Below are 14,347 nucleotides of genomic sequence, written 5' to 3'. Positions count from 1 at the left end.
CAGTTCAAAAACAATAGATTCAGCTGTAGTCAGACAGTTTTGTTATCTTGTATGCCTGTGAATTTAAAAATGTGTTGCATGTGCATCCGAACCTGTCAACCCTGTCAAACCTGATTGTGCGCTGTAAGGTTTGCAACAGTCGTCTCAGACACAATGATTCCTGTGGTTACTAGTTAAAACTTCTGCAAGGTTTCAGAGCTAAATCAAATGTGGAGTGAAAAAAAGTATGCCCCTTAACAACAATCATATGTCATTGTGCTTTTCAGTTAACTGGTGAGGAAAAAATCTACAAGCTTGTTTCTGCTGGTGGTTCAGTTCCAAGAAAACCCTTTCAAAGTGAAGCAAAAGACTTCCCGCCCTCCTTCGCCCCTTTTATGACCAAATGACCTAAAGCATTCTGTAACAACAGGCGAGAAGCTCAGACATCTTGAACTACAGGAAGGAGCTGCTAGTTTTCGGTTCAACCATGCTTTTGGACCAAAATGTAAGATTTGAAGCCATTGAGCGCGCTTCTTGGGGGAGAGAATTGCACCTTTTGACGAGAAGAACTCTTGGAAAAACTCCCCTGCCTTATCAGTCGATGATTTTTTTATCAACGTAATCCTTGGCAAAGAAGCAGCTACGTTAAGGAATTCTTTGTCGATGAGAAGAGATTTTTTGACCCGCAGTACGACTTCGACTTCACTCATCTCTCTGACTCGGCTCCTTGTGTGAGAGGAAATGAACCATACGTGCGCCCAAAAGGCTGGTATCGGATGGCCCTGAAAGTCAAAGGCAAATATCCAGATGGAGACGTATGGCTGGGCACCATTGGATGGAGAAGTCACTCCGTGCCCGGAGAGTGGCCCGTCTCCTACCATGGAACCAGTTTAGAAGGAGCCAAAGGCATCATTAGGAGCCACTACAAGGCGGGCAATGGGAAAGTATTTGGAAGGGGAATCTACTCGACACCTAATCTTCCTGATGCTGAGGTCTACTCCAAGATCTTCACGTCAAAGACTACAGGCAAAACGTACAAAGTGATCATGCAAAATCGGATCAAACCAGAAAAAAAGGAAGATACATGGAAACTACTGGCTCATTCCCGTTCCAGAGGGAACCTTCTGCTGAAGAGGAGAAAAGCATCGTTGAGAGCTCAATACGGCCGTACGGCATTCTGATAAAGGAAATCTGATGACTACCCAAATGGCCTAAAGTCTGGGAGCTGGGACTTTAGATATAACCAAGAAACATGCAAGTCGAATCGTCTTCATAAATGCAAAGCAAAGAAATTCACAAGTCTGCCTTTATTATGTATTTTCAAGGTATTTTGCTTAAAACTGCTATTTTGATTAAAGATAATGTGAAAGTAAAGTTTATTCTTAACTTTATTAAAACAGGAGGCGTGTCTGAGCAGTTGTTTTTCCCAGAGCTAATACAAAAGAGCTTGAAACTACCGCAACACAGTTGTAGGGAGATCAATCTTTACTCTTACACGCAGAAAGTTTATGAGTTTATTTAGCGCTTGGCTGCAGATGTTTCCTTTTAACTGTTAACTGACTCAGACCACATAGGGGATTTTCAAATAGCACATGGACTTTTTACTTTTACTTTCATGTGACAAATCAGGGTCACACAAAAAGAGATTTAAAAAATGGTAAAGGCATCATTTCACAGCAAACGGCATGTTTAATATAGAACCAGATCCGTCTACATCGGTGTATGCAGCTTATTTGAATAAATTAACAAAAAGATGGATTCACGTTACACAAGTTACGGAAAAAACAACGGCACGTTTACCAACCTATCGATGCATTTTGACTCAGTCGTAAAGCTGCTTTGTACATCTTTAGGTTTTCAGTCAAACCATGAAGTTAAAGTGTGAAACTTTAAGTGCGCAACGTGTTAGCAGGATTGTTCTGCCTTGGACAAGATTTTACTTCCTGTGTAACATTATGTTGTTCTGACAATAAAGAGCTCTGCTGCATACCTCAGTGTGGCATTTCCTTATTAGACTTTTAACAATGAATAACTTCTTTCACATTTCTGTGACAGACAGACAGACAGACAGACAGACAGACAGACAGATAGATAGATAGATAGTGGTGGACAAAGCAGAAAAGAGTGCAAAAGTGATACATGTAACAATCCCCAGCATGAGGAATATATATAAAAAGGAACATAAAAGCTACAGGAAAATAGGATTCAAGGAGAAGATAGTGAAGATGTGAATGGGCAAAGCCTTAGTGGTGTCAGTGGTCATTAGTGCGTTTGGACGTATTAAACCCCAAATGGACCCTCCATGTTCTATGTTATTGCTTTAAAAAGTCTACTCATCTACAGGTGAACTCTACCCATCTCTGACAGAGAGATTGCTTTAAAAAGATGGCCAAGCTATAATACAAACAGGAACGACATGGGTGATGTCACAATATATTTTGAGCCAATAACTATGCTGTTTCAAACTTCAAATGCAGTACACTCGTTAAACATGAGGAGGGGCGCCACACAGACGGTTTTAGACACAAAAGCAGGATTTCAACAAATGTGCAGTAAATTGTCAAAATAATCACTAGGACATGTTTACAGTGCAATAAGACATCCATTTATGCAATTTATCAGCAAAAAAAAAAAAAAAGAAAGTCAATTTGGGTGTGAGTTACCCAAAGTACCTGCTTCTCTACATGCCCTATATAACACATATATTACACTCAAACATTATATTCTGTAATTTTAGATCAGAATTGTACGTCAAAAACATCCCATCTAATCCTTTATATAGGCATTTGTGCTTTATATTTTAGCTGGTCAAAGACGATTAATCATTTGATTTAGGTTGGAGCAGGAAATAAATCAAGAACATACAGGACCCAGGTACCAGAATGGCTTACTGCTGCTCTACACCCTGTCATTCTGCACCCTGTTGCAATTTTAAAACAATAATTGATTATCTTCAGTTATACACCAATAAAAACAGCTACCTCATAAGAAGCTGGTAATATTCAAACCCAAACAGAGTTTAGTTTAGCTGCTGCAGTAATGTTTACTCCGGAGATATTGCTATATCATCCACATATTGTCTTTTGACATTCTAGATATACGCTTTTATATTGAATGTAATGAAGAGGAGCTTTACCTCTTAATATGTAGTTCTGGTAGTTCTGGTCAGCCTCTGCTCCCACCTTGATGAGACAGGTCAGACCTTCAGCCATCACAAACTCATGGACCAGGTCTTTGTCATCCTGAGAAAATAAAGACAAAAAAAAAAAAAAAAAAAAAAAAAAAAAACTAACAGTAAGAAAGACTTCCTTGAAACTACCATCAAAGCCCTTCATTAAAAGTTGCAATCTTACGTATTACCACACGATGTCAGTAGTGTGCAGAAGAAAGATTAACACTAACTTTGACAGTTCAGGTTTTTTGTCAATCTTTCTTTTTTTGGTGCTTTTTTTTCTTTCTTTTTTCCAATTTTAAACGTTTACACAGATGAAAAACACAAGTGCCTTCAGCTGCAGCTTGTTTCAATTGCAGCAGCCCCACAATAGTCCTTATTTAAAGTAGCTGGGTAAAAAAAATTCTCCAAGCTTTCTTCTCATTACCTGAATATCAACAGCCAAATGTAAACTTCTAATGCTGGCTTTATGCCCAACACCAACTCAGGCACAATAAAGTTATGATGTTTAGGTCCTCAGTAATCACAGGAGAACAGTGTTCAAAATAAAAGTTTTCATACTGTGAACACAAACCAACACCAATTGCATGTGAAATATGTTTTACCTGAAAGATTTGCTTTAAGGAGAACAGAGCCCTCCTCAAGTCCCGTCCATTGGAGTTATAGAGTTTCTCTGCAGAGGGGAACAAAAAAAAAAAAAAAAGAGATGTCTATTTATGAGACTGAACAAAGGCTGTTACGCGGCCACATCTTGACATTTATCTCCCTGAACACGTTTCATCTCTCTCCAGTCTTCACATGTTTTATTGTGATGAGAGGATCAATAAAACCTGCAGGTGAAATGAGTTTCAGCTGCGCGGACGTTGCACAACAGGTCGGGATGTGAACGAGACGCAACAGTTTGATGGACCTAGTCAGCGCAGGACTTCAGCGACCTGAGGCGTGCACACTCTCACCGAGCTCTCAATCGATGTGCACGCAAAATATCGCCCCTACACTACCACACATTCAGGCGCACACATATAGGTTGCAGGGATGATTACAGCTGTACTGGAATGTTAATGAGCCGCTGGCTGGAGTTCAACTCCAAAGTATTCGGGTCACGACACGGAAACTGTTCGGGGCAAACTGCTACAAGACTTTGGATTTCAAACACTGATTGTGAACCTGTTATTATTTTGTTTTGAATTAAAGGAGGTATACAATACTGTTAGTATGGTTTCACAGGCTAGTTTTTGCCAATACATTTTCAGAAGTGTCTTCTGCTGCAACGACACACAAATCCATTTAAAATGTCCTTTTTGCCTCAAGAACAGGAATTAGTCCTCTCCTTTACCATTTGGTGATACAGAGACCATGTCTCTGAGCACGGTCTCTATTATGCTCTTTGCTCTTCAACTCTGCCCTTGGGTGGCCAATAGGGATATGCCTGAAGACTGATGTCCATGGAACGAGGCTGATTTTGTGCCTGATAAGCCATCTCTGTGTTAATTCAGCTTTAGTTTGTGGGCTATTATCCAGATAAAACACCCATTGAATACCCAATTGGAGAGTCCTCTGGATTTATATTTAAAATCTTCTGCTATTTAAAAAATAAATAAATAAATAAATAAATAATCATATCGCCATAGACTCTAACGAGCTTCCCGGGACCTTCAGAAAAGAAATTGACCAACAGCATCACAGATCCTCCACCGTGCCAAACAGTGGGCATCGAGTAATTCTCCACATATTCATCTTTTGCTTTGGGCCAGACCCACCCAGAGTGTTTGTTGCCCAAAAGATCAGTCTTAGCGTCACCTGACCAAAACACACAGTTCAAGTTAAAGTCCAAGCCAGGTGAAACACACTGCAAATGTTTTTATGCTATAAAAGGCTTTTTCCTGTCATCGCTTAATCGGCTGGCATGTAGATAGGATCTAATGGTTGTTATGAAGACTTGACCATCCCAAGATGATGACATTTGCTGCAGTTATCTAACAGGAAACTTTTTATATATATATATATATATATATATATATATATATATATATATATATATAGATAGATATAGATATAGATATATAGATATATATATATATATATATATATATATATATATAGATAGATATAGATATAGATATATAGATATATATATATATATATAATTTATTTTTTATTTTTTTTACCTTGTTTACCATCCTTTTCACTGTGTGATGGCACAATAAAATGCTGTCTTCCTCTAACCTTCTGTCACGGTTCCACAGAATGATGTGAAGCCCTTTTTAAGTTGAACAAAGAAAGTGTCAATTAAAGAAAAAAATTGCTTCTGATAAAATTATTTAATAAAGTAAAATGCCTTGAGACCACGTGTGTTGTTAATTGTTGCTACAGAAGTCACTGAATATAATTAATAACATTTGTTAGGGGTGGCACTAGTCATCCACCAGCAATGATTTCTTATTATGGGCTGAATTAATGTACTCAAGTTAAAGGTTGGATTTGTTTTTTCAGAATGATATTGTTCTGTAACGTGTTTTTTTGCACATCTTTAACAGAAATGCCAATAAGTGTAGAACATGCTGTATGTTTGTCTGCAAATTTGTAGTCTTGGAAAATAGAATTGTCAAAGATGCACTTTGAACATATGTTTAAAACCTTAACATTAGTAATTTGACATTATTTCAATACTACTTTGGAAACCAGTTAGATTTGATTTTGTTTTCGATACAACCAATTAAATTCATCTTTTGTAAATAGTACAATTATATTTGGGGATTAATTTCGATTCTTATTTAAGTGACAAATTCAACTTCTTAAATAGCTCTCCTGGTACTTTTTGAGGGTTGGTTAACAGACTACTAATGTTCTCTAAGTACATGGAAGAAAAATATGCGATTCCTTACCGTTTCTGGCATGGCTCCATGGTACTGGCTGCTACTCTAGGCTAACCCAGCACTAGGGTCAAAATCATTATCATTCCTCACGCAGACAAAGAATTACAGGCCTGTCTGTCTCCACTTCTGCAGGACAATTTCTGAGAGATTAGCAGAGGCATTCGTGATATGAACCTCTGATAGCCTACATAGTGGTGCTCAAATGATGAAAGGTCATTTAATCATCTGTATGATCTGTCTTAACAGGTTGGTGGAGCACTACAATGAACATGAGGTTAGCGGGGGAGGCCAGTAAACCAACAAAAAAAAAAGACCTTTAGTAAACATACCAAACATTTCATCCAAATTTGTTCAAAACAATATTAAAAAGAACAGTAACTCTAAAGCAGGGGTGTCCAAAGTGCAGCCAGGGGGTCATATGCACCCCAAGGAATATTTTGTACTGTACCACGACCACAATTTAAGAGCAGCACCTATCTGGCCCAACATCCCAGAGATTTTAGCCAAGATTGTAATGATCTTCCTAAAATTCAAAATGATAGGTAAGGCACAATGCATTCATCTTTTAATAATCATTAATTTTGCATTTTCTGTAATGACATAGTAAAAAAAAGAGAACGACTAGTTTACCTGTTCCACTATAATGTGTTTGGTTCATTGTTTAGTAAAAACTAAAGATTCAAACATGGTTTTTGGATTTTTTTTATTAAAAAAAGATATATTATGACAGCCCATGGGCACTTTCAACTTGCCAATTTTAATCTATGTAGCAAAAAGTTTGGATATCACTGCTCTAAAATGTAAAGACTCCTATTAAAATTACAATGTTATGTGCTGTAAAAACTGAGACCATAACAATTTCAAAACCGTTTTCCATGTTTAGTGAGATGTTTCCTGTAAAATTCTAATGCAAAAAATAGTAAACAGGAAAAAGTAAAAAACAAAACAAAAAAAGTTTAAAGTTTTCCAAGTAAAAAGGAAATGGGTGCAATAACATTTTTGCACAAGTGTGCACACCTATAAACTTTATACTGTGTTGTAATCCCCTCTGACTGAATCCCAGCATCCAGCTTTGTTTGGCTGGTGTCTGTCAGCACTCCACAAATTGACAGGGTATTATTTGACCACTACCTTGGAAAAGTTTTCCAAATGTACAGATTCTGAGGATATTTTCTGTCAGGTTTAGCTCTGGACTATGACTACGCCACCTCAGAACTTCCATTTTCCTCTCGCAAACAATTGTTTTGTTGATTTGGATGTTTGGAGTCACTGTGAGGGTGAAACAGAAAATAGCTTCACCTTCATTATTCTAGCAAGCACCATTTATATCATCCATTTTAACAAAAAGTTCAGTTTCAACTGCAGAACAGGAGCCCCAGTGCATGAAGCTGCTACCACCATGTTTCTGACACATGACCTGAAGATTCAGGAGAGTCTTCAGGTAATCTCCCTGACTAATTTCAGTCTTCACTTGTCACCACTTTTTGAAGATTGGTGTACATATAATGCATAGAAAGGTTTACCTACCTATCCTCTGGCTGATTTGTGTTACCTCTCAAAGAACTATGGTTTCAGCAAAGTAACGCCAACAAGGAAATGTTGGCAACATCGTACTAAGACAGCTGAACTATACTTTATGTTAATCCAACTCTCTAGAACTTACACCAGGTATGGACACAAGAATGACAACACTGGGCCAAAACCCACTTCAACAAAGTATGTGTTTAAAGTAAGGTGTCCAGATTTCTGTAATGAAAATCGGGGACGTCTCAGATTTTGTTAAGCGGGGCGGGGGTGGTGTGTTCAGCCCAGCACTTCTACTAAGTCGGGGGCAACGGCTGGACCGGGTAAATACCTCTTGTTACGTAACTTGTGTGACAAGCCGCCCCTCTCTCTACCTCGCTCCACATGCCCCTCCTTTCCCTTCTCATGCACATATTTGTGAAGGATAAATACACAGCAAAAACCTTTTGGAGGAGCATGTCTAGTAAAGAAATAAATAACTCATAACTAGATAATGCTGTTAGCAGGAGAACATTTCGATCTACTGGGGGTGCTCTCTGCCATGTTGCACCAACACTGCACTCTGATGGTGGTATTTTAGGGCAGGGAGGGGCTAAGCCCTGAGTGGCAGCTGTTCACATGCACATACACACATGTGCGGTTGGCCCAGCTTTGTAAACAAGAGACTGGAGAACAACACAGAGATGCAGTGTGACGCCACACCATAGTCCATCTGAAATATTACCTTTAGTTCGTCACTATTTTTAGCTCTTTCTGTCTAAAATAATGAAATTTTGCATATTGCTCCTTTAAGAGTGTGCACATTTATGCACCTCAGGTTGTTGCAACATTTTGTTATTTTAATATTGTTCCACTATTAATTATGTTTGTTCTTTCCTTGAATTTACCAAGTTATGCCTGACAGAATACATGGGAAAGGTTTTGTCATTTTTTATCAACAACTCATTATCATATAACACAAAAGCCTGGAATTTTAAGAAAGGGTGGGTACACTTTTGAGAACCCTTGAAAACTGAAGACGGCTAAATCGCCCAGTGCTGATTTTGCCCAGGCTTCCCAGGAAATCAAGAGGCCACTTAAACGGCCCATCTGGCTGTTGGCTATTGTAAAACCCTTCTGTGTGTTGTGTGTGTTCCCCGTCAGAGCACGAGTGGAGCTGTCAGGTTAACCTTTACCGACAGCATGCCGTGCATCTGGAGCGCGTCAGCAACAGCGATAAGGTTTAACCTTGGCTTCATCCGTTGGTGCTGCTGTTATTTCTTGCATCCCTTCATCTACACTCGTATCCTGGTTGATCGGACAGGCGCGAGTATGCACCTGGTCAACATGATTGCCATTTCATGCCAGAGAAAAACAGCTCTGGGCAGCCAAAATAATTAATAGACCACTTTCCAGTTGACACCGTTGGCTGCAGCTGTGCTAACGCCACAAGCTGGGACGGATTAAAACATAAACAAATCTCACATCCGCCCACCTGCTTAATGCAGATGCTCCAGAACTGCTTGATTTTCTGCAACTCAACCCCAAGATTAAAGCTTGCCGAATAAAACAAATAGATAGAAATATGTCCTAAGAAGAACTAAGAGAAGACAACTTGTCTCAGTTACAAGGAAAGCTCTGTACGGGTTCAACACACAGATGATCAGCATGTGAAAAAAAAATTCATGGTGTGCATGTCCACGTGTCCCCCACTGGTCACTCGTCTTTCGCCTGGCGCCTTCTTTTCCTATTGTCACAAGAAGAGCCTCAACCCTCATTTGGGATGTGTCATTGTGGCCTGTGCACACGCTGATGTGCTGCATGAAGCACATCAGCGTGTGCACATGTGTGCGCCAGAGCAGGGCCGGCAGACAGAGCGACCAAGCAAAGACCGAAAGGCACGTTTCATTTATAGGCCTTGTTGGAGTTTTACGGTTTTGTTTTGGAGGCGATGTAGCCTCGTGTCCACGCTGTTTCACCCGCGTCCTCAGATGCCCTGCAACGTATCCGTCCTGACGTGTCATTTAGAGGGGGGAAAAAAACTCCATTCCAAAATCCTAATCTGCCTAAAGCAAGATGAGAGTCAAAAACAAGAGAATGAGTTGTCTTTGGTTCTAAATGATTTCTCAGGACATTTTTACAAGCATCAACTAAAAACCCTGCACTATTATACACTTCAGAACTTGTATATTTTGACACCATTCCTCTGGAGTTTTCTTCTAGACAATGTGAGCAACATTTCTGAATATATTTCTTGGTACAAAGAAAGTGTCTCTGTTGCTTTGATTAAAGCTGCCTCTTTCCAACATTCCTCCTGGAGAAACAGGGTTGAAGTATTAACACACGGATCAGTCTTCCTTCAAATTGTGTAAGGATCAATTGTGATTTTTGAGTTGGTTTAGATTTTTTTTATTTTTTTTTTATTCATTGAGGTTTTCCTGCCGGTCATCCATCAACCAAAACAAAGTTGGCAGATTCCTACACTCTAAAAAGAGAAAGATAAAACAACATAAATTAATTGCTTCACTTGGTAACATATTTACCCAACTTCATTTATTTAATTGACAACTTAGAAACTAAATTAAATAAGTTGAGATAAAGTTTCTCTTTTTAGAGTGTATCTCTGAACTGATCTAAAACTTTTCAAAATTCTTTGAGAATTGACATTTACTTTGCTAAACAAGGCAAAAACCTCAGCTATACCTATCACTTTTACCAGATTCTCGCCCTTAATGTTTAGGTTGTTTTAGCTGCTGATTAATTGATTCAAGTAATAAATTAGAGACACACCAGGAAATTAGCTCATAATCCATAATACTTAATCATTATAGAATGATCGACAGGGACGGGTTTCAACCTAAGCACTAAATAGTTAAGCTAACCACAAAACTCTCTATTGTGGAGGATGTTAGTGCAGGAATAATATTCAAAGTTAGCTACATCCAGTATAAGAGAAGTGTTTAAAATAAAGTAAGAGGAAGCAGAAAAGCTGTACGATGAAACAACTCTGTGAGAAATTTTAATATGTAAAATTGGTCTTGGCAGGTCAAAGCTTTGCAAAAACCAGTCACAGAAAATCAGCCACAAATCTCCGATCGGATATTCATGCACACGGCACATCCTGATCATATTTACAATGTTTAAAGATAAAATCAATTATGCAAACCTCGCAAATACTGAATTAACCCCTTAAGCCCGCACGGCCCCTTTCAAGGGGGCTTGAGCTCTTTAGCAACAATAATGCGCTTGTAGCTGACTAGCTGAGACTGACACACAGTTATCAAATGTACAGATCTTCATCTGAGACTCCTCTACAAAAGTATCTACCAAATATATGATAGCATCCTACATTTTCAATTTCAAAATTTCAAAAATTGTGCCAAAACTGTGCCAACATGGCACAAAAAGAATAGGGGTCTTCCTTGATTTGTTTCAATCTAAACATGTATACCTTCTAAATTCCTTGTTGTGTGGACACCAAACTGCCTGCATATGTTACTGAGATGTTGTTTATTTCCTTCTTTACATCAAAAGTAAGAAGTATTGTACGTAAACATCCGGGTTTTTTAGGCAAGATAAATTTTTTGGGCATTTAAATCTCATCGACTCTCAAATTTTCACATCCATATCATCCTCTGGGACCTTTATGCTAGATGATAACAAGAGTAGCAGTTTAGGCATTGTACAAGTTGAGAAATGCCTTATAGAGTATGAGTATGCATTTTTTTTGGTAAGCAGACCCTCGGGTTAACACTGAGATAAATAGAGCAGTGGAACTCTGCATGTGTGTGTGTGGGAGTGTCCTCCACAGAGAAACAAGGATTCCCCGAGTGACCGGGCCGTCTGGTTAGTCGCTCAGAGGCGGTCCTATCCCTCCTACCCCTCCTCCCCCAATGAGATTAATGCTGTGAATCCCTCAGCTTTGACTAATCCTTTAACATTTACTGCACCATCCACACGTTCTCCAAACAGAAAAGGCCAAGTTGGATGAAGCAAGGCGCCATCATCTGCTGTAAGCCATAGAGCCCCACTGTCGGTTCAGTTGGGTAAAATGTTTGCACCAACTACGCAGACAAGTGAGTCCCCAGGTAACCGCTGTCTTATTCTGACGAAAATCCCTTAGCAAACAGTTTAGTGCCTCTGATCTTAATCCTCAGTCTTAACAACACACAGTCAGATAAATACATGTTTCTTCAAGGGGATCCGGTTTATTCAAGAGAATAAAAGTGAGACTGTGCAGCTGGACATGAAAAGATAACGTATAGACACGCCCTCAGTGATACAGAGCAGGTTCATTCTCTACTCTCATTGAGTGTGGGTTATAACGATGTTCTACGTACATGCTCAAAGTCACCCACTAAGCACCAACAAGTCAACTGAGGAAATTAACATTACTGCATATTACTACTGTCACTGGTTTTTGATGCTCTCTAGCCACATTAGTTGGCAAATTTGGGGATTAGATTTTTCGTTCATTCATCAGCAACATGTTGTATTGATTCTGTTTTAGTTCTTCCATTGATTATCTCTCCTCAGTTCCTGTTCATTGAACTCCTGCCTTCAGCTCCTCTGTCTTTACTACCAGCTGATCCTCCTTTTCACCTGTTTCTGCCTTACCTTTCATCATAAACATTCTTCTGTATTGAAACTCCCTGGTTTTCACTACTCATCACTGGTTTCTTCTGTTGCTCTGCCTTTTTGTTCTGTTGTTCTGCTCTGGATTCCATTATTATTATTGCCGTTATTCTGCCTGTGCTCCATATCCTGTTTTAACTGTACTGCTATTTGTAGGTTCTTCTTATTTTTTTTTTTTTACTATCAAGGAAATCAGTTTTCACCTCAGTCAGTCTTTTTGAGTCCTCATCAACCGAAACGTGACATCTAGAGATCACAACTAACACCTCCATTGTTTGTCTCTGCTGAATGCAAGGTATTCTAATAGGTTTGGTGCAATGGAAACAAAGACACATACACGAACACATTTTCTTTTTAGAATTGATTACTGGTGATGATACAACTTCAGTAACTCTAAAATTAAGGCTTTAAGGAAAAATGCAAAGTGGGCATTGGGAAATAACTACCTCAAAGGTATCACCATGTTTTAGAAAATAAACGTTTCAACAGAGTTCACATTTTTTATTGACACTATTACTAGAGTAATTTTACCAAGTAATTTTACCAAGATGACGTTTTTGGAGCTGTGCACTGTGAGTCAGCCGCGAGAGAGAACACTCCAAAACTTTTATCTCACTGACAAGAAAGACAAAATTAAGCTTCTCCAGACTATTTCTGGTCATGAACAACAATAACATTGTCATAGTCAATAGTCATTGGGCGAACACTAAAGGATGCTCCTGCTCCATCCACCTCAGTTGTTGTGTTCTTGGGCAAGACACTTCACCTCATAGGCTTTGCCTCCTTGTCGGTGGTCAGAGGTTCCGGTGGCGCCGATTGTATGGCAGCCCCACCTCTGTCAGTCTGGCCCAGTGCAGTTGTGGCTATAATGTAGCTTACCACTGTGGAAGGGTGAGTGAATAGGTAAATTACTAAATGCAATGTGAAGCTCTTTGGGGTCCTCAACACTGGATGAAGTGCTATACAAGTACAGGTCATTTACCGTTTTATGCAAGATGCAATCACTCTGCTCTAACCAGTGCATGCATTTAATTAATGAAAAAGGCAAAATAATGAAGGGCAGTAGGATATATATCAGGGGTCACCAACGAGGTGCCCGTGGTCACCAGGTGCCCCCCCCCCAAGACCATTTGTAGTGCCCTCAAGCCTGTTCAAAGAAATAGCACAATATTCCAGTGAGCTGCATTTAAAATGCTATTTTATTCAGTTGCTGTTCTTTTTAATCATACTTGTATTTATATAGATTTAAAAATGATAAAAGCATTAAAAGCATATTTATGTTATGTAGAGTTAAGGTGAGCTTGGACTCTTGTAGTTCACAGGTCAGTACTGGTAGCCCTTAGTACGACACAGTACCGATGAAGTAGCTCTCAGTTTCAAAAAGGTTGGTGACCCCTGATATGAATATTCATGCAAATAGCAAAGTTCAAAATCACCAAAATTACAAATACAATCCACTGCCCACTCTTTGACCTGAAGGAATTATTTCAGTGAAACAAATCTATATTAGGCCACATGATATTTACAGATAGGCACAGTGAGGTTAACCAGGGGTAATATTTTTCTGCTTGATGCAAGAGTCTGGTTATCAGCCCAAAGGAGGTGGATCACAGCTTGTAGCCCCATATTTAAGCCCAGTAATAACCACTGACTCAAGTTTCGTAGGGATTTCATTGCACCACTTAAAAAAGGCCCCCCCAAACGGCTGTCTGAGCCCATCAGCCGGTGGGTTGTTGGAGAGCTCGATTAATTCCCCGGAAGCTTTCCCCCCTCTCTGCTATCTCTCTATATATAGGAGGTATTAGGTGTCGGGCATACTGTAATGACCCGAGGACCAGAGTTCAGGCTTTGCTGAGGTCATGCACTGCAGCATGTGCTTCTGCTGCCTTCTCAACGGGACATTTTCAAAGCTGAAACAAGTCCAGAATGTCTGTGAATATTTCCCTTTGAACTCCAAATAACAAGTTTTCTTGTGTATGATCTGCCAAACATTTTCCACACCAGCTTTACCGTCCTGTGCCAGTATGCTTGTGCAAACACAAAAGCTGAGGAGTAGTCTCTTTCTTTGGGAACACATCTACGAAGTGACATAAAAGAATAAAACCTCCATCAAGCTGTATGTTCAATAAAGCACAATTTCAGTCTCAGTCCAGAGGACAACTTGGTTATTTTGCAGCTGTCT

General features: G+C 39.4%; 1 protein-coding gene across 1 annotated transcript in view; it reads right to left on the bottom strand.

Moving 5' to 3' along the window:
• Positions 1-3,044: 3,044 nt before the first annotated feature.
• Positions 3,045-14,347, bottom strand: part of LOC118565422 (FH1/FH2 domain-containing protein 3-like) — a 48,415-nt gene continuing 37,112 nt past the window's right edge. The window contains exons 4-5 of the mRNA XM_036145861.1: positions 3,757-3,824; positions 3,045-3,221 (exon numbers count right to left, since the gene is read on the bottom strand). Of these exons, the coding sequence (XP_036001754.1) occupies positions 3,045-3,221; positions 3,757-3,824 (245 nt within the window). The remainder of the gene's footprint in view (positions 3,222-3,756; positions 3,825-14,347) is intronic.

The sequence above is a fragment of the Fundulus heteroclitus genome, chromosome 13 (assembly GCF_011125445.2).
Source record: "Fundulus heteroclitus isolate FHET01 chromosome 13, MU-UCD_Fhet_4.1, whole genome shotgun sequence".
NCBI classification, from domain to species: domain Eukaryota; kingdom Metazoa; phylum Chordata; class Actinopteri; order Cyprinodontiformes; family Fundulidae; genus Fundulus; species Fundulus heteroclitus.
Note: the sequence above shows the minus strand (reverse complement) of the source record. Positions and strands in the feature narration are given on the sequence as shown.